Raw genomic sequence first — 19,046 nt, 5'->3', positions numbered from 1 at the left:
TAAAGAAAGAGGAGAAGGCAGGCCTGCCGTGGTGCACCGGTGAGGGATGCTGCCTGCGTGGTGCGGACAGACCCTGCCCCTGCGAGGAGGCCTGGCTCCACAGCTGCAGCCACTGTGCTGAGCTGATCCCCTCAGACACTTGGGAGTTTCTCCTCCCTGAGACGACGGAACAAAACATGGAGCATAATGAGAAAAAAATGTTTCAGTTAACAAGGGTGTTGCTTAGAGTCTTGAAATCTGCTTCTAATGGCTCCAAAACCAGCATTCTAACAACCACGATAAAACAGGTGTTAGCAGTTCACAACCCTGATCTTGATTCTTCCATCTACCTCAAACCCCTAATGGAGAGCATGACCAGGAATGGGAGAGGGGTCTTAAGCAGATGAATGGTCCTTCGTCGGTAGAAGCTGAGTGGGATTTAGGTCAAGACGGAGCTCCCGTCCCCTCACCTCCACCCTTGGTAGGCTGGACCAGTAGTAGCCTGACATTCTGTGGGAAGGATGCACGTCCCAGATGCCTATGGGATGAGCCCCTTGGGATGAGCCCCTTCAGCGGGCTCATCTCACCAAAATCTCATCTGTCCTTGCAGGCGAACTGAAGGAAATCAAGCAAGATATCTCCAGCCTGCGCTATGAGCTTCTTGAAGAGAAATCTCAAGCTACCGGCGAGCTGGCGGACCTCATCCAACAGCTCAGTGAGAAGTTTGGAAAGAACTTAAACAAAGACCACCTGAGGGTGAACAAGGGCAAAGACATTTAACAGCCTGCATCAGCACCTGTGACTTCTACCAGCATTCCAAGGCCAGGTGGGATGCCCTGGCCACCAGCCCTGGTCGGGAGGGGCCTGGGCCACTCCTCTAGGACTCTAAGGGGACCAACTGGCTCTGTCCTGACCAGCTTTGCTGACATCTGCAGCCCAGTGGCCTGCCTGGACCCAGAACTGTTGTGAATCTAGGCTGTTGGGTGAGAAACTAGACCACAGGAGGAGGGGAGGAAGTGCCCCCCCTGATGCATGTAACACCTTCAGTCCAGTCACAGTGACATATGTCCCTGTGACCAGCACAGGAAAAGGCCATCTCGGATGCACACTCGTGCCCTCCCACTGCACACGGACTGCAGCGCTGTCTGCATCCAGGAAGCCATCCTGGATGGCTCATGGCCCATGAGGCCATCATGCCTCATCCCATGCAGCCCTGCTCACTCCCTCCCCACCACCCACATACATCCAAAGGAACTGGGAGGTGACCTGTGATCTATTCTTAAGTGCCAGATGAGAACACAGATAGCCTAATAGCAAAATCGCTCTATTTGTTTATATTAAAAAAAAGGTTTAAAAATCCTAAATCAAAAATTGTACTGTAGGTAGCACTGTTCAGAGAACAACGACAAAATCCAAATGATGTATTTTTACCTTTATTAAAATTATCTTGTATTTACTATTTTTACCTGAAATGGAAAGAAATAAAATTACCTCATAATAGCCTGGGGAGCCTCTGTGGATGCGCTGCCCTCCTGTTGTCCTGCGTCCTCTCTGGAGGTGGCCTTGGGCATCTGCTGCTCTGGGAGGAGAATGAGCAAGTGGGAGGGGGCAGGTACCACCCATGGGAGTCACGCAGCCAGGACCCCCACCTCCAAGCGTCTCCTCCTGTCCCCAGACCTAGTGACCCCAACCTCCCCAAGGTCAGGAAGGAGGCAAAGGAAATGGTGAGGGAAGCGGAACATTTTCTCCCATCCCACCTCTCCCGCTCTCCCCCTGAGTGGCGGAGGAAGGGGAGCCTGGTGAAAGGAGCCTAAAATCTTTCCGGTGGGGCCTAGGTGTGAGTAGGAAGAGTAGCCACCAGAGGGCGCCCCAGTCCCGAGCAACGCCCATCCTGAGCGGACTAGAGGAGATGCCACTGGGCCCCAAGGATCACTTACTAGTAACACCAGCTGGATGTGCTGAGTGAGCACTTGGCTGTGTACCAGGCACTGTGCCAAGGGCTCTGCATGCATCAGTCCACTGAACCTTCACAGCAACCCTATGAGGAGGAAGAGGATCAGGTCACAAATTCAGATGCCTTGCAGACAACCTGGATGGGCCAAACAGGTATGTGCATGTACATGTGCGTATATGAGTGTTTTCTATATGCATATGTATGAGGAGACTTGTGTTTTGTGATATGCAATATATCTTCAGAGATAAAATTGTTTACTTAACTCTGCTCTAAGAAAAGTGCAGATCAACTGGGGTGATAAACAGAACTGAATTGGTCCCAGCACTGAGGTGGCGGGAAGAGGCCATGACAACCCAGACAGCCACGCCCTATCTAAAGCGGGCATAGACACCAAGCCCAGCTAATTGTTGCCATAAGGAATGCAGGCCCAGTTTTGCCAAATCTTCCCCATTTCTAGGGGGAAAAAAGCCCACATTTGTTGGGCCTTGGCAGCCAAGATGGGTGACAGGAGAAGTTGCCCTGAAATGTGACTCCAACCCAGGCCTTCCTGGCACCAGCACCCAGTGCTCAGCAAGAAGGAAGCAGAAGCGTCCGGCAGGAATCGGGGGCACATGTATGCGCAGGGGGCCTTACAGATGTAAACTCTGGGGTCTATGTGAGGGTCCATGGATGGATTCCAAAGAAGCTGCAAATCCTGAAGTGCCCATCAAATTGTGAGCTTGTCTTTGTGAGGTTGCGTTGTTATGGAGAGAATACCTGAAGCTTTTCTCAAATGCTCATCCATGCTCCACCCCCACCCCCCTCAAAAGCCTGCAGATGATGACTGAATCCCTTCAGCAGAATTTCCCGAGTCCCTTGCTAAGTATCAGGGATGAGACACATATGTGTCCCGTGGGGGATAAATCAACTACTCTTCCCACAAAGCACATCAGCCTCCCTAACCAGGGGACAAATGACCAACACTTGTGGAAGATTTCCTTTCAGATCCCTCACTTACCATCATCAGAATGCTAATAAACATTTCCAAGATGCATTATTCAATTTCCCTATCTGCCTTCTACCAGAGGCAGCTGGCAGCCCTATTTTTCAAATCCTGGGGCGCCCTTTTCCTATCAAACCCAAGTCTCCAATTTGCCCCTTAAGGAGATAAAGGAAAACAAGCCTCACTAAGTAACTAAAAACTGGGAATGAAAACTAGCAGCACCCATTAGGCTCTGGCTGCCACATCTAGGGGGGTGACGGTAGTCCAGGAATGGATTCATGGCTGCCAGAGGGATGTGGAGGCGGGGAGGTACGTCTCTTTCATGGAAAGCTGTTGGAGAGGCCTTGGGACTGAGGGCTGGCAGAGCTGTCAGCCTGGAGCCGGGGGCAGGCGCTTAGTGGTTTTCCAGGCACTGACAACCTCCCTCACTTTCCCCCATTTCCTTGGCTCCTGTGGAATTAGCCAGGCAGGAGAAGCAGTTCTTGGAGAGACGAAACAGGAGACAGAGGAATGGAGTCTGGGAAAGGCACAAGTACAGAGAGGGGGAGGAGAAAGGGCCCAGGCTCCCCCAGACTCACACTTCCCAAAGCACCCGATCCGTCCCCTCACAGCCCTCTACACAACAGTCATTATTTAGTCTGTAACTTTAGTGTATGCTTGTAACCTGTCTCCCAGTGCTGTGGAACTCCAGAGAGGCGGTGCTGTCCAGGTTTCTGGGTAACCAGTGGTTAAGCATCAAGGTCTCCAGCGACTTGTCACCTTCCAATGGCTCCTAGTAGGACCTGACAGATCCTAGTAACACTTCCTGGGCAAAAACCTCCAATTAGTACCCAGAGCTATCTCTGAAGGAGGAGAGCTCACACACTTGAGAAGCACAGCCGGCCTCCTCTGCCCATCACAGAGCACCTCCCTCCATCCCAAGGAGGCCCAGGAGACAAAACACTGGCCAAAGCAGATTCCCTAACCTGGGTGCAACTCTGCAAATGTTCCTCCCAGCGGCCGCAGGCCTGGGAAGCCCAGACCGGCACCTCCAGGTCTGCTTGCTTCAGGGAGGCTGAGACACCTTGTCCCACTCAGGAGCTCAGCCTCCGTTGTCTGGTTAAAAATAAGCGGCCTCACGGCCTGTCACTCCTGAAAGCACTCATTAATGCTTCTGTAAAGGGTAGAGCCTGAGGCTCTGGGGGGCTGACAGGAATTAGGAGTTTTGATCCTGCTGTGGCAGGCAGGCCACGCCCCATTCTATGTTTATCCCCTCCCTTCCTCTTATCCCTTGAAGGGTGATCTACTAGTGAGCACGGGGACGTCAAGCAACCCAGGCTGGTTAACCAGGCAGCAACCCCCCTTCCGCCCTCTCTGCAGACATAGCAAGCTTCCGAGGTTCCCCAGCCTCGGAGCAGAGGCCGCCTGGCTGGCTCTTCCTAGGTAAATCAGCTGGGTTTCTCCCTCTGCTTTCCCACCACGGTCAAGCCACAGGGATGTCCCAAGCCCTTTACTTCAGGGAAAAAATGACAGAGACGCAGGGAAAAAAGAAAGGTGTCTAGGTCTTGGGTTCCCAAAGGCCTGAGTCTTTAAAGAAGAGAGAGGATTGAGGAAAGAATCAAAACGTTTGAGACAAGCGGTGTTTGAGGAGCTACGGCTCTTCCCTACCCAGCCCTGCTTCCCTCAGAGGGGGCGGGAGAGGGATGGAGCGGAGGGCCTGAGAGCTGAGAGGCCAAGGCAGCTTGGCCCTGCCTGTGGAGGAAAAGTGCTCAGGGCCATAGAGATAAGACCACGGCTGGAAGGCCAGGTCCTCACCCAGCCGCCCTCTGTAGGCATCCAGGGAGGCAGGAGGAGGAGGGGGAAGGATGGGGCTCCCTGGAGCAAGCGGGACAGGCGTGGAGGGCACTGTCATTACAGTACGATTAAAAAGTGTGGATTCCACGACCCCGGAGTGTCTGCATCAGGAATAACTGGGTCCAACGAGCCCATCAGCTGTGCCCACTGACAGCACTGACCCCACACGCTCCCAGCGGCCTGCCGTCCCAGCAGTGCGCTGGGGAAGCAGAAGGCCAGAGAAAGCCTCGTGTATGCAAATAAAAGCATGCCAGGACCCGTTCAGGTGTCTGAGTGCAGACTCAACACTCACAGGGTAGATAGCACTGCTAACTGTACCGCTTCCACCCAACCACCTCCAGGGCCCTGTGTGCTTGTGGATAAAGCAGAGGAAGGCAGGGCAGGCAGGAGTGGGGCGGGGGAGGGCATGGGCGTGCAGGCTTTGTACCGGCTGTGACCCCTCTTTGGCTGGAAACAGATCTCACCCCAACCGCAACACAACCTACCAGAGTACCCCGTGCTCCTGAAACCAACACAGCCCCAAGCCGGGCGATCACATGCCTGCCCTGAGATTGATATCTATGTGCACACTGAGAAAGAGAGATCTTTTTTTCCAGTAGGGTTGCTGCACAGGGGAATGTGAATCTGGGACACCAGTAGACCCCTCCCTGCCATACAGACAGGCTGGCTGCAAATGAGGTCACAGATGAGAAATTAAGGAGAGGGAAGAAGTAAAGGTCGGAGGGGAGTGGGGAGAGGAGAAAAAAAGAGGGAGAGGGAAGAGAGGAAAGGTGGAGAGGGGAGCTGTGCCACATTCTCACCCCTGATGCCCTTCTTCCTGAAGCTCTTCCTACACCTGAGGAACTGTTCCAGAAGCCTTCTCAGCTTTGCTGCCAAATAAAGTCTCATGTTTGTTGATGCTAGTTTCCACTGGGTTTCTGGATGTCATTTACATCCTCAGAGTCCTGATGAACACAGAAATGACTCCAGGACTTATTTGCCCCATCCTCCCCCTGGGGCTGTTTTACATTTCTGTAGTTAGAGGAGCAAGGGCCAGAAACTGTCAGGGTTATTCTTCTTGAGACTCTAAAGAAGACACGGTGGGTGATGGTTTCAAGCTGGTTAAACTGTTCAAGAGTGAATCCACAAGACGCTGGACATACTGGCTGCTCTGGGGCCCAGGTGATGGGTGCAGCTCAGGACCAGGAGAGGACTCTTCTCCCTGATCCGCCCAGGCTCCAGTTCTGAAAGGACCCAGAATTGGCACCCTGGGCACTTCTGTGATGGACAGTGGCTCCAGTGAGGCACCTCTCAACAGCCCTGCCGGCAGTTAGTAGTGGGGAGACCAAGGGGGGCCAAAGCAGAAAGCGGAACAAGGCAGTGGGCATAGTGACTACAGTTATCCCCCTTGTTTGGGGGGCTAACCACTCAGAAACCCCCCCAAAATAACCAGCAAAGAGTTTGAGGATAACCAATTTCTGGCCGATGAGGTTCCTGCTCTAAATAGGAAATGTAGCCTTACTTGTAGGTGCAGGCTGGTGAAGTGGACTATTCAAGTTACATAAATAACAATACAACTCAATATTGGATTTGGGGGACTTGTGCTGCTTTCGGTGAGCTCAGGTTGTTGAGAGTAGCATGAATCCCAGCAGCTGTACCAGTGACTCATAGGGTTTTCAGACTGGTGGTGCTGGGGGAGCAGTGACCACCCCAGACCGGAGCTGGGTCAGTCTCCTCGAGGGAGGAAGTAACCCCTGATCACTTCAAGGATACAACAGAACAGAGCCCCAGGGTTTCACTCTCAGCTCTAATCAATCACAAGACAGACACCCCAGCAAACCACAGCCTCTGGTGGCTCCCCAGCCTGCAGAACTAAGTTAGAAGCCTCCAAGGCCTGCGGAGCCCGGCTGAAGGTGAATGTTCTGAGAGCCTAGCTGCTTTTTCAGGCACGTCTTCACGTAAAGATGCTCACAGCATCATCACTGTCTGTCACAAGCAGCATGAACAGAATGTGTATTCTGAGCCTCAGCAAAGGCCACGGGGCTGGGGGGGCCAGAGTGTCTCATGATGTCCCCCTCCAAAGACACACGGACGTGTTCCTGCGCCCTGGGACTTCCGAGCCTGCAGGTGAACGGCAGCGACTCAGAGGTGAGCGATTCCCATTGTGCTGAGGCTGTAGCGAGAGGCTGGTACACATCCGTATTCTAGTCACTCTGGACACATCCTCAATTTTCCTCCCAAAGGGTAGAAATACCATTTTGCTGATTCTTAAAGACCCTCCAGTCTGTCCTCTCCCTGCATACATACACATGACATGAAAGATTCAGCCTGAGGTGAAACAGAAGGGACCTCTTCCAGAAAACGGAGCTGAAGGTTTGAGACAAAAGCCCAGATGTGTGAGGAAACCAAGGGAACTGTCACTCCCCACACAGCCCAGGTGCACATCTACCCACAGGGTCCTGGGCCAGGTGCCCGCAACTCTGAAGAGACCCGAGGCACGCCAAGACCCCGCTGGTCACCCCCGGTGCCCACCACTTGGTCAGAGACATGAGGAGAGGGGTTTGGAGGTGAGAATGGGATCTGGCTCCCAGCACTCTCCAGCCAGAGGAGGCAGGGCCCCCCACACACTGTCACAAGGGTCCCCTGGCAGCAGAGACCTGAGGCAACCCAAGCAAATGTGAAGAGTGACAGGGTCTGTGGCGCCATCTTCATGCAGCCTGGGAGCCTGTGCAGGGGCTCCCACAGGCCTCTCCGGAGGCCACCCCCAGAAAGAGAAGGCCAGAACTGACGTGCAAGAGGCAGCATGCATGTGCAGCTGTGCTACTGCAGAAAGTAATAGAGAAACTGCTTACCTGCCAGGCCTCTGAGTCTCCTCCGTACAGGCTGTGGTCACCCAGGGACAGAAGCCACCGTTGGCACAGAGCATAGGAGCGGGGGTCTCTGGAACTTCCCCAAGTCACACCCCAGGCCTCCAAGCCCAGCAACACTGGTGCCAGTGGAAAGAGAGCAGGTAAACACAAGCCTGGCTGCTGCCCTCTTCTGTGATGTACGGGGGTGACTTCCCAAGAAAGAAAGCGAGGTTGTGGGGAATTAGCACATCAAGGGCCCCCAGGACGCATGCCTCTGGGGTCGCCTGTCTTTGCTTCTTCCCCTCCCACGTGGACGCTAGGCTTGGTCCCGTGACTCGGTGGGTCCAGCTGAGCACCAGCAGTGGCTCCGTAAGCATGGGCTCGTCCTCGTGGTAGGCGGCTGCTACGTCGTGGAGAAGCTCGGCTGCACAACTCACTGTGCAGACGCCGTGTGGAGAGAAACCTGGGAGGGTAAGAAGCCTCTGGTCCTTTCCAGTGGAGCCAAGCTCCCAAGTGAGAGCAGGCTCGTAAGAGGATCAGCCACGGGGAGCAAAACCGCCCAGCTGAAGCCTGTCAACCACAGAATCACAGGAAACAATAGAGTGTTGTTTTAAGACTTTAAGTTTGGAGGTGGCGTCTCACCCAAGCGGTAGGTAACTCAAACAAAGGAACCGAAGCATGGTCCCCCCACCAGAGGAGAGGAATCTTACCTGTTCACCCCAAGAGAATGACTTACTCCTGAGGCCTCAATCAACAGCCCAAGAACGCAAGTCAGCAAGTGTTAATGAAGCCACAGTGTGGGGTGCCATCTACCCAGGTCAGCTTTGCTCCACCTGGGAAGAAATCCTGTTTCTGTCCACCAACAGAAACCAACAAAACTGCTCTGACCATCTTGTGGAAGGAGGCAGGCTTTGCTGAACAAGCTGAGTGCAGCCAGTCAATGAAGCCAAGCCCTCAGCTGGGAGTGGTTAAGTAGATTTGTGAGATGTGTTAATACGCCTGGTGGACAGTACAGAGGTGATGTCACAAGACAGTCAGTGAATCATTGCCTAGCAGGCACAGATAACCCCCCCTTCGATTCCCAGCCTTACGGCCCTCAGAACACGTTCACATCCCTTATCTCGCTTAATTGAAACAACAACCCAGCCAGGTGGGCAGGGCAGGAATTGTTATCCTCTTTGCACAGAAAGAGCTTATGCAATGCAAGGGTCCCACTGAGTGGAAGTTCAACCCCCGGGGGCCCCTGAGCCTGGTGAATGGCACTGGGTGCAGGGTGGGTGCCCATGAACACAGGTGAATGGAAGGGGTGCCCTCCGGCTGGACAACATGTGTAGAAGCCCTGTCCTGGGAGGCAGCCTGGGGAAGGAGGGACAAGCCTTTCAGGGCACTTCTCAGTGCAGTCCTAGGACTCCCTGCCTCAGAATCCCTGGGGACACTTGCTGATACTGTAGATTGCCAGACAGGGAGTGAGCCTAGGAATCTATATTTTAAGATGCTCCTGAGGGTCGACTGTATTTGGACGCCATTGCTACAGAAGCCCCCTTGCCAAGCAGTATAGTTATCAGGTTGCTTGACTGATGGGCACTCGTGGTCTAGTGCTCTTGCTAGCTCTCGTCTTCACCAAGGTGAAGTTTGGGAAGGATGTGTAACATTTGGACACGTAGAAAAGATGGGGCATAAAGAATTGGAGGCACTAAGAAAAAGTGCGGCAGTTCAACCCCACTCTATCCTGTGCTGCATAACCATTGTCAAACAGCATCACTATGAAGTAAAAACACAGTAAAGGGACCGGAAACACTAACAGGGGCTGTGGGGTAATAACATTCTCCAGGGGTGGCCTTGTTTGGATTTGGTGTCCTGTTTCTTGGAGGTGAGGAAATGTCATGCCTGCACGGGGGCACAGGCAGAGAGATCCCTCTGTCCTGGGATCTTAGGGCTCACCTGGAGTCAGAGAGCAGAGCCCTGAGCAGACAACCTGCCCCAGTGAGGGCAGCAAGCTTTCTGGGTGTCCTGGCATTGGATCACCTGGGAGGGACCCCTCATCCCTCCATCTCCTCCATCCCCATGCAGGCGGGTTCTGCCAACAGAAATGGCAGGGAGAATGCTCCAAGCTCCCACCAGGCTGAGCAAGTTGGTTGGGGGTCGGGGGGAGGTCCACTTCTCTTCCCACCACAACTAATTGGCGGGGGGAGAGGGGAAAGATACATGGCTGAGATCCATCTTTTATTTTTATCACCCTTTCCGACTCTTTGTGATAGAATCTGAGCCATTTCCGTTGTGTATCAGGAAGAAATGTGCTGCTTAAGTGTGTTTGTAATTAGACTCAGGTAATTCGCTCTTTAATAATCAGCATGTTTCTCCCTCCAGCTCACTAAGCCCCGCTCCTGCCACCCTCTATTTTCATCCCTGCCCCACTCCCAGGCGGGGATGCCTTAAAGGGGCCCACTGGCTTGTCATCTTCTCCCTTTCTCTCCAAATGGCCTGACTGGCCCACATGGGCCTTTTCGAGCAAGGGCTCTGAGGGGCCCGAGGAGCAGATTCTGGGAAAGGGTGTCATTTGGCAGTTTGGACAGTGGAAAGGCCCAGCCCACTCACCCTCTGGCTCAGCAGAGCCCAGCCTAGACCATCCTACCTGGGGGGAGGAGAGATAATCTCCCCAACGCCAAAAATGATGAGAGTATCCCTTTCACCCTGGCTGTCCTCTCAAGTGGGTGCAGAGAGGACGGGAAGGTGTCCTTGGTGACGGTGTTGTCGGTGTCATCGTGACTCCAGGACTCCTGACTAGGGCCGCTACCTTCCTGGGCTCCAGCCCCACCTTCAGCCAGTGCCTGCCAGGTCGGGGCAGGGAGGGGGCTCTGAGGGGCTGAAGGAAGCGTGATGGATGAGGCACTTAAGGAACGAGGACCCCAGAGAGGGGAGAGAGATAAAAAAGCAAATTACAGTTTTTAAAACATTATTATTCTCATTTAAATAAGCAAACATGGTCACTGGAAAAATTTTCAAAAACCTCAGCACTCAAAAAGAAGAAAAAGAAAATTGCCCTTAATCCTACCATGCAGAGATCATTATTAGGAGGTATTTACTTCTGGGTTTCTTTGCATATTATATCAGTCTCAATCCACAACCTCAAGTGGGTAAGAAATGTCCCGTTGCTTTTCCATGAGTCGATTTCTGCGAGGATCCTGCCTCTGAAGTGGTAGAAATCTCAGTTCCGAGTCCCCACACCTACTCTCCTGGCCCTGAGCTAAATTCTGCGGACTGAAGGTGGGTGGTCCTCCCTGCGCCGGTGTCCACCACCGCTGTTCTCTCTGCTTCTGAAAGGTCAGCCCTGCAGGTCCCTGCTACACAGACCCTCATTCCCATCCAACAGACGTCCTCAGGCACGTCCTGCCACTCTCATGGCCTCCTTGGAGCACTGGCACAGAAGCCCTCCTCTGTCTCCCAACCACTGTAGAGCCGGAGGAAGCTAGCTGTGCCCCCTCCCACGGCACTTCCACATATGCTAAGGTGAGCTTGCAGGAGTTATTCTACCGCCTCGCACCTGGTGGGGCTGGGGGAGCCATCCACACTCTGGGGGCTTCTGCCTCCCTAGGGCTCTACCCAAGAAAGCTATTTATTATCTCCCTCTGCACCCTGTTCCCCCAAACCCTCTGTGTTTCTATTCTCTGTTCCAAGGCAGAGAGCCCCTGTGCTCCCTCTCAGGGACCCACCAGCATCTAAGGTCACCTCGTCTTCTCACCAGCTCTCCTCTCCTCACCTCCCTCCTGACCCTGCCCCCAAATCAGGGAGATCTCTTCTAAGGGCTACCACATAAGGTTGAGCAGTGTGTGCACTGCACAAATGTGGCCTGTTGTCGGGTAGGGCACAACCAGAGGCTAAAATCTGCCCTTGCCCTGGCAAGCAGAAAGGCACCTTCTCACAATTCACCCACAGGTGCCGTATGTGCCAGCCACGTCCCTGCCCTTACTCATCATGTCTTGTTTCAAACACGCACGTGCACTCCCAGCTCCAAATGCTAGATTCAAATCTTCGGGGTTGAGACATAACCTGCATTTTAAAAGCTCCCAGGTGATTGTGAAGGGGTTTGGGGAGAACGGGTACCATAAGGGGAAACAGACCCAGTCCCTGGAGAACACTACCCCACGGCTCAGCAACCCTTGTGGGGCAGTGCAGGACACTCCCTTACTTGCCCGGGCCGGTGAACTCAGGACCCCACCGGGCTGGATGGGGGACTGTCATTTCTCAAATGCCCTTAACACCCCCATGCATCTTCCTGTTTTCCCTCTTTGGTTGTAGCTGAGATGTTGAGAAAATCCACTCAACGCTGTATCTGGGGGAGTGTCACTTTAAAGGCTTTCTCAAAGGGACAGATGATTCCCAGTCATCCAGCCCACTTTTCCCATCCAGCAGAGAGAGCCTGCAGGCAGCCGCCTTAGGGAGTGGTGGGAAAAGCCCCTTCCCCAGCAGTACTGAGGTGCAGGGACCACGCATGACTCTCCAGAAGAAACCTTCTCAGATGGAGACCCCCTAACTTCTGACCTGGGAGCCTGAGCCCCAGGGGAGGAACAGGTCAAATTTCTTGTGCCTCAGCATCAAATGGCAATGCTAATGTAGTTTCTAATTTAGGTTTTAAAATGCCACTTAAAGGACAGATTCAGTTCTCTCACTTAAAACTTTTTTTTAAATAATCACATTTCCTCATGAATCAGGCCATGGGCATATTTGTCCCTCCCTCCCTGTGAAGAACTGACAGAGCCAAAAGGACATTCTCTCAGGTTTCTTCATGTGAATCAGAACGTTCTTTAGCACCAATGTGCTGCTTCTTCAGTCAGGGGGCCTTTCTCTGGCCTGTCCCCACATCCATGGTCCCTTCTGCTTGTAGCCTCTGACCAGGATCCGGACCCTGTCACTCCTCATGGAAGAAGATGACACCACCCAGAGGCAGAGGCACAGGAAGAACAGGGAAGAAATGAGAGCTGTCCCCCGTGACACCCAGATCCTGCCCGAGGAGGTGTGGAGCAGGGCTGATTGGCTGCAGGGAGGGACTTATCCAAAATTAGGATAATTGGGATCCCTAGGAGTTTTATGAGAGAGAAACCAAGTAGTTTTTTGTTTTGTTCTGTTTAAACTTTGGAAGAAAAAGAAAACATAATTTTCCTTTATGGAAATTAGGAATAATCTCTTAGGAATAATTTTCTAATTATTCCTGAAAGAATATGCTCCAAAATTATGTAAACTTGGATTTTCCTCCTCTTTCAAGGATGGAAATCCTCCCCTACATGGTAAGTGTACGTGGGCAGGGGGGTGGGATAGGAAGGGTGTTGTCAGAGGATGTCTCTCCTCTCCCACCTCCTGTTAACTTGGGAAGTGACTTTGGGACTTGTGCCCATGAAGACAGGGTCTGCAGAAGGCCCAGACCAGCTGCCAGGGGGCCCATCACAAAGGAAGAGTCTTCTCCAGAGGACCAGGTTTGCAGGCTTGGCCTGGTCCTTGGGATGGGAGGCGAGTAGGGAGGCATGCCGCCTGTCCATGCAGAGCCTGGACTCAACCCCTGAGAGGGGAGTCAGACCTCTAAATGCCCACCCAGGACCCCAGCTCTGGAGCAGAATCTGGAAGCAGAGCTGCAGCTCCCCATCCTGGTCCAGCCTCCCCACAGGCTGCCCAGGGGCACCCTCTGGGGGTGGCCAGGAGAAGGATGTATTGACGACAAGAGCTGGTGACACGCCTCCATGCAGGTCCCCAATCCTAGAGTTTCCTGCTGATTCAGACCAAGTCTTTCTAGCTGGTGCTGTCCTCCGGCCATGGGGGCAGGTTACAGGTGGCCTGAGCCATCCATTATACCTCCCAGGTAAAGGTTCAGCCATACCTGAACCCTAAGAAGGCTGAGCCCAGTCCTTCCTTTGTGGCAGGTCCCCTGCCCTTACTGTTCCCCACCCCCCATATCAAGCATCCCAGACAGAGTTGGAAGCAGGACCAGCCCTCGGCTTGTCTGTCCTTGGGAACCCTCAGCTCCCAGATCTGGGTCAGCAGACAAGGAAAGACCTTTTCCCACCATCTCAAACAGGCTGGAGCCAAAACAGGTATCTCGCTTATCAAGACCCACAGTTGTGTCACATCTTCTGGTCAGGCCCTCATTTGAGCCTTAAAGGGCTTTGGGTGGGAACAATAATGGAGGCTGGCAATCAGGAATGTTCTAGAATAACCAGCCAGACTGAAAGGGGGAGCACAATGTGAGCCCACGTGCTGACATCTGGACATTCCAACCTGTCTGTCTCAATGTCCTGTCAAACCCTTAGCAGAGGATGGAAGAAGACTGAAACTAAATTGTCACTGCTTGCCTGCAGGGTTTGCTCCAGGATGACGTTCATTGTCTCCTTTACCCTTGTTTATATTTTCTCAGTAATGACCAAGTACTACTTTTACAACCAGAATAAAAATCAAGGGGAATGAGTTTCATTTTAGAAAGGTCAGTGGGAGCCACTGTAGGTCACTGACTCGGACAGTGACCTAAGGATAACAGGTTCCTTCTGGCAGAGGAACGTGTTCAGGATGGATCCAGCTGGGTTTACGGTGAGGCAATGAAGCTTAAGCTTCAGGCCCCCCCAGCTCACATTGACCTGTCATGTGTTTATAAAATTTGCAAAAGCAACAGCTAAGACTATTTTTTTCCACTACAAATTCCCCCATCACACTTTTCCTCAGGTTGGGTGGTGCTGAAGGGACCGTGGAAACTCGGGCAATCCAGCTGAGAGGAGGCCAAGTTGGAGATACATTTTCTCCAAGTGTCAGTGCATGTAACTAAGTGGTTTCCAGTTACTTTAGAGGTAAGGTACCGCCAGCCCTCCACTGGGGATCCCAGGGGAACTCCCACCACTTCAGCTCACAGGTGTCAGGAAACGAAGGTGCAGGGTCAGAGTGGGGACCAGATATGGAGTTGTCACCAAACACCGGGTACCAAGGAATGTGATGATGGAAGGGAACTATGGTTTGAATCGTATGGCCCCAGAAGCCAGTCTGGATTGTTTTCCTGTACTTTGGATCTTGGTCAGCTTTTTAAAATTTGTCATTTATTTTGATTCTTTCTCATTCTAAATAATTATTTACTTTAAAACCTAATTTTGTGCTGTTGTTCTCAGAGAGGGCCCCTGAGATGCAGGAGCTGCAGGCTCCACAAAACCTGCATCTGCCCCTAAGGATGGACCACAGAGCACAGGGCAGGTCAAGGGGCTCAGCACCTGGGCCGTAGCAGCCCCCGCGGCAATGCCGACGGCGATGAGAGGACACACGTGAACTTTATACCACTGACCACAAAAACAAAGCACTGGCTTTGAGGGGGTCTGGGGTCTGGCTGAGACCCAGGGCTCTGACCTTAGCCCATACTCAGAACCCAAGGGTGCAACTCTCACCCTTGGAAGACTCTGAATCTGAGGCACCCAGTCAAAGCCATCAGTAAATAGCTGGAGACTGTGGGGGGCGGGGGGTGGCGAGGACAGAGAGGAAAGGTTACCAGGGGCTGGGGGCGAGGAGGGGGGCTTCTGAGGAGAGGTGAGTCTGGCTAGGATTTCAACCCCTGGCAGCTGTCCCTTCCTTCAGGCCTCAAGAGCCCCTTGTGAAAGGTCACCAGCCCCAGCAGGGGACAGATGATGCTACTCTTGACCACCCTCTGAGCCCAACTCCGCAAAGCTGCATACATCCTGCCTGACAGGGCTCTTCTGACAGGCCACCCACTGGTCTGCACGAGACATTTTTAGCTTGTGGTGCTTCCTACCAAGTCCTTCCTACCCCTCTCCTCTTAGAGGTGTCAGACCCGCACTGTTACCTGGAGGCTCTCCCAGCGTACTCCAGCTCCCACACCTTTTACCCTCAACAGGCATTTCTACCAGTAAATCTCTTGCATGTGCGTCTCAGAGGATCCAAACTGACACAGGACCAAACTGGATTTTTCCTCTTGCCATCATCAGAATAATTAAAGCTGATTAGAAGACATTAACTTTCTCATTGTGTAATTCGATGATGTTTAACGCCGTACCCACATGCCATCTAAAATAATCTTGCATCCCACTTGATGTATGCATACCAAACCTTAGGCAATTCAATCCAAAAAGAGCCAGCTCTTCCTGAGTGAGTTCCTTTGCCCTGGCCTCACCACCAAGTCCCAGACCTTTGCATGAAGTAGTTCTCCAACATGCCACAGATGGGGTGGGTTGGGGGGCCTCTTAATTGACTGAACATACCCCCACCCTGCCTTGCTGCCGGTCACCACTTCTGGGCCCCAGGCATCCCCTCTGGCTCTCAGTGTCCCTCCAAGTGTAACCTCACAGGCCAGGTACCCCCTGCCTTGATACAGGGACCAGAGGGCACCAGCCAGAAGGCCAGGTACCCCTGAGCCTGGCTACTAATCTCAAACAACAGTCCTGTTCCTTTTGGCATATGCTGGCTCCATCCCAGCTTCAGCCTACTTCCCACTCTTGGCCAGAGCAGTGGCCTGTTGCTTAGTGTGCAATGACCCTACTCGTGACTCCACCCAACACCCGGTCAGGCCCAGGCAGCAGCAGGAGTGTAGGTTCACCTTCATGCAAACCCCTGTCCTTCCCACAGGAGGCTAGGTGATGGCGCCCGGGGGTGGCAATATGTCTCAGCAGCCTGCAAGCCTTGTGTCACTGGAACCCACTTGGCTGGAGGCCACACAGCTAGAGGGACTCAGAAAGGCAGGCGAGGTCACATGTCACTGAAACCAAAGAGAAGGATGTTGAGGCACTAACCAGTGAGACTTTGTCCAAAAAATGTCCAGAGTCACCCCATCACCAGAGTCAGAGCCAGCAGCCACAGCCTGCACATCCAGGTCCCAGGCAGCCCGTGAATCATGTCACTGACTCTCCATCTCACCCGCTGACCTTAAGAGACCCACAGGCCCGTGGGATCAGAGGACAGAGGTGGAGACGCCCTTTCTGGGATTGGAGACCTTTTGTGAGCTCTTTCCTTCCAGAACCGTCTCTCCCTCATACCCTATCCTTTCTCCAGTTTTCCTGCTTCACAAACCAGACTGCAACCCCTCGAAAGCCCTGGCATGACCATTCTCCAAACCCACTGCTGTCTGCTTCCATTTGGAAAATCACTTCATTTCAGAGCCTGGGCTTGGCCTACTTGCTATTCAGTTCTTAAAATGGACATTCTAAAATGCAAACTTCAGTCAGAAATCACTATGGTTGCCAAAGCCATCTGTACCAAACAAAAACAAAAACAAAAACAAACAACACGAAACAAAAAACACACACAGACCCAAACAAAACAAAACAAAAACATTGCCAAGGGTGATGGTTAAAATAAAAGTCTGCAAGCAAGGGCATCACCAGCAGTCACAGAGGATGCGGAGACCACTCCACAGTGGTCGAATACTCACAGTACGCAGGGAAACCCACACCAGCAGCAGTGAACTCCAACCTCAGACAGCAACACTTCACCCTTGATCTTCACCCCAGCCTCTTGGTGATGCTGAGTGCTTTAATAATTCCCCTAGTGAGCAGAAGAAAAATAGCTTTACCAGGCACCAAAGGCCGGTGCAGCAGTTTATGAAAACCTGGGGCTGTAATGCCTGCAGTCTCCCAAGTTTCCATTTAACAGCTAACAAATGGCCCCATCGCAGCAGGAAAGGCACCCTTGTCTCGCCTCTCTTGGTCTCTCCGCAGACAGGCCAGCAGGGAGGGAGCGTGTGTCACTCAGCGACCACGTAATGGGGAAGAGGTCCCGCAGGGATCCCAGCCCTGTGACCTCTGTCTGTCAAAGCCAACCTCCAAGCCCCTTTATAATCTTTCCCGAGACTTAAATGTATGGGTACACAAAGCTTCCTAATGGAAGGTCGCTCTCGCTTGTGTAAAAAGCTGTGTAAACCTCATCTCTGCATTTACTCAGCACCAACCTTGTTTAATTTCCTGCCTGGGGATGTTCAGGGAACGTGACCATCCTCTCTGAACATCTTTTGGAAAAGAAACAGTGCCCTCCCACTTTGGGACCAAAGGACCCCCTAAAAAGGGCAACATACCTCCTCCAACTTTACCAAAAGGAAAGGCAGTTTGACCACACTCTCCATTAAGACTGAGTAGATGAGAACAGACTGCCAAGTCTGAGGCTCCCTGGCACCCTGACCCAGCCATGTGACCTCAGCAGGTGACACCACTTCTCGGGATTGCAGCTTCCTCCTTGGGAAAATGGAGGTGCTAGCGTGTCTGTCTCACAGGTTTTTGTGAGCAGCAAGTGCTTGGCCCACGGAAAGAGGTGTGAACCGTGGCTACTAGAACTGCTCTAAATTGGAGGTGGCCCACGGTAGTGGTTCAGTGTGGACTCTGGAACCCAATGCCCAGGTTCAAGTCCCAGTTCCTCCATTCCCAGGCTGCAAGGCCTGCAAAATGCAAAATGCTGATGAAAAGCAGCAGCTCTGAGGAAGGAATGCGCATTGCCAGGGACCCCAGGTGCAGAGATTTCCCTGCCCCATCAGGAGCAATGGAGCTGCAGCGACCCTCCATCCACACCAAGCCCTCTGCAGACACTCCCTACTCTTTGCCCACTTCCTGGATGATCACAGCACAATTTTGGAACCCAAAATCACTTACCATAAACCCTTACTTTATAGCGCAAAAGGCTGAGGCCTGGCCCAGATTCCACTTAGGACCTCTCAACTGAGGCACCTAGCCTTCCTGCCACTGCCTGGTGTCTTACCTGACCTCATGAGCAGGGTGGAGAGGAAGCGGGGGTCGGCAGGGCCACCATGACTCCCCACACAAACATATGGAGGAAGTTCCAGGCCAAACCACAAACTAAGCTACAAACCAAAAACATTTTGATGTTTTTCTTCATTGTATATATTTCAGATGGGCACAATCTAATGAAAAAGAAAATTTTAATTTTGTTGTACCTTAAAAAACAAACAAAAAACCCAAGACCCAGAGAGTTACTGACAGCAGGGGCTTCACCTGGATAAAATCCCCTCCATCCAATCCACATGCTGCCTCTCCCCTTGGCTGACAGTGTCCCTGAGGAAGCTTCTTCCGGTTTCACATAATGTCCCTGGGATCCTGCTGGCTGAGTAAAATGCTATCCCAAATAGCTCAGGCCTTCAGAGGAAGGGACTCTGCTCCTTGCCTGAGCAGCCCACATCCACGGCTGCTGCATCACTGTTACGTGGAGGCTGTCCTGTGCTAACATGGATAAGCCTTGCCCCTCTCGGAGCCAGCTTTCCCATCTGGAAAATGAGGAGTTGGCCTAAGCAGCAGCCGGGCACAGGGGCTCAGGGCCCTATGCCCTTGGAGCACACTGGGCAGTGCCCCAGGACCAAGGTGGGCAGATGGGGTCATGCTAAGTCCTGCCAGGTCCCGCTCTCCACCTCACAGCCACACCTACCCCCATGCTCAGGGGGGCTCCCCACAGGCCTGTCCATGGAACTGCAGGAAAACACTGAGGAGGGTCTCTGGAGCAT

The 19,046-nt window shown here is 52.8% G+C and overlaps 2 protein-coding genes across 17 annotated transcripts in view; one reads left to right on the top strand and one right to left on the bottom strand.

Moving 5' to 3' along the window:
* The window catches only part of TRPC7 (transient receptor potential cation channel subfamily C member 7), a gene marked incomplete at both ends in the record, with an annotated part of 123,892 nt that extends 123,133 nt beyond the window's left edge, over nucleotides 1-759 (top strand). The window contains one exon of the mRNA XM_081233040.1: nucleotides 590-759. Coding sequence (XP_081089166.1) covers nucleotides 590-759 — 170 coding nt within the window. The remainder of the gene's footprint in view (nucleotides 1-589) is intronic.
* Nucleotides 1-19,046, bottom strand: part of LOC308616704 (uncharacterized protein) — a 469,470-nt gene that overhangs the window by 448,330 nt on the left and 2,094 nt on the right. For 14 of the 16 annotated variants that reach the window (XM_081233051.1, XM_081233060.1, XM_081233052.1 and 11 more), the window contains exons 1-6: nucleotides 16,977-17,638; nucleotides 10,209-10,439; nucleotides 9,518-9,653; nucleotides 7,580-8,146; nucleotides 1,917-2,017; nucleotides 1,471-1,558 (exon numbers count right to left, since the gene is read on the bottom strand). Coding sequence is in view for 8 of the 16 variants with exons in the window: in XM_081233052.1 (XP_081089178.1) it covers nucleotides 1,471-1,558; nucleotides 1,917-2,017; nucleotides 7,580-7,653 (263 nt within the window). In the remaining 8 variants the exon portion in view is untranslated. Of the gene's footprint in view, nucleotides 1-1,470; nucleotides 1,559-1,916; nucleotides 2,018-7,579; nucleotides 8,147-9,517; nucleotides 9,654-10,208; nucleotides 10,440-16,976; nucleotides 17,639-19,046 lie in introns of those variants that run through there. The other 2 variants (XM_081233063.1, XM_081233062.1) reach the window with 2 other exon arrangements.

This window comes from Mesoplodon bidens (genome assembly GCF_964165515.1).
Source record: "Mesoplodon bidens genome assembly, chromosome: 4".
In the NCBI taxonomy this organism is placed as follows: domain Eukaryota; kingdom Metazoa; phylum Chordata; class Mammalia; order Artiodactyla; family Ziphiidae; genus Mesoplodon; species Mesoplodon bidens.
Note: the sequence above shows the minus strand (reverse complement) of the source record. Positions and strands in the feature narration are given on the sequence as shown.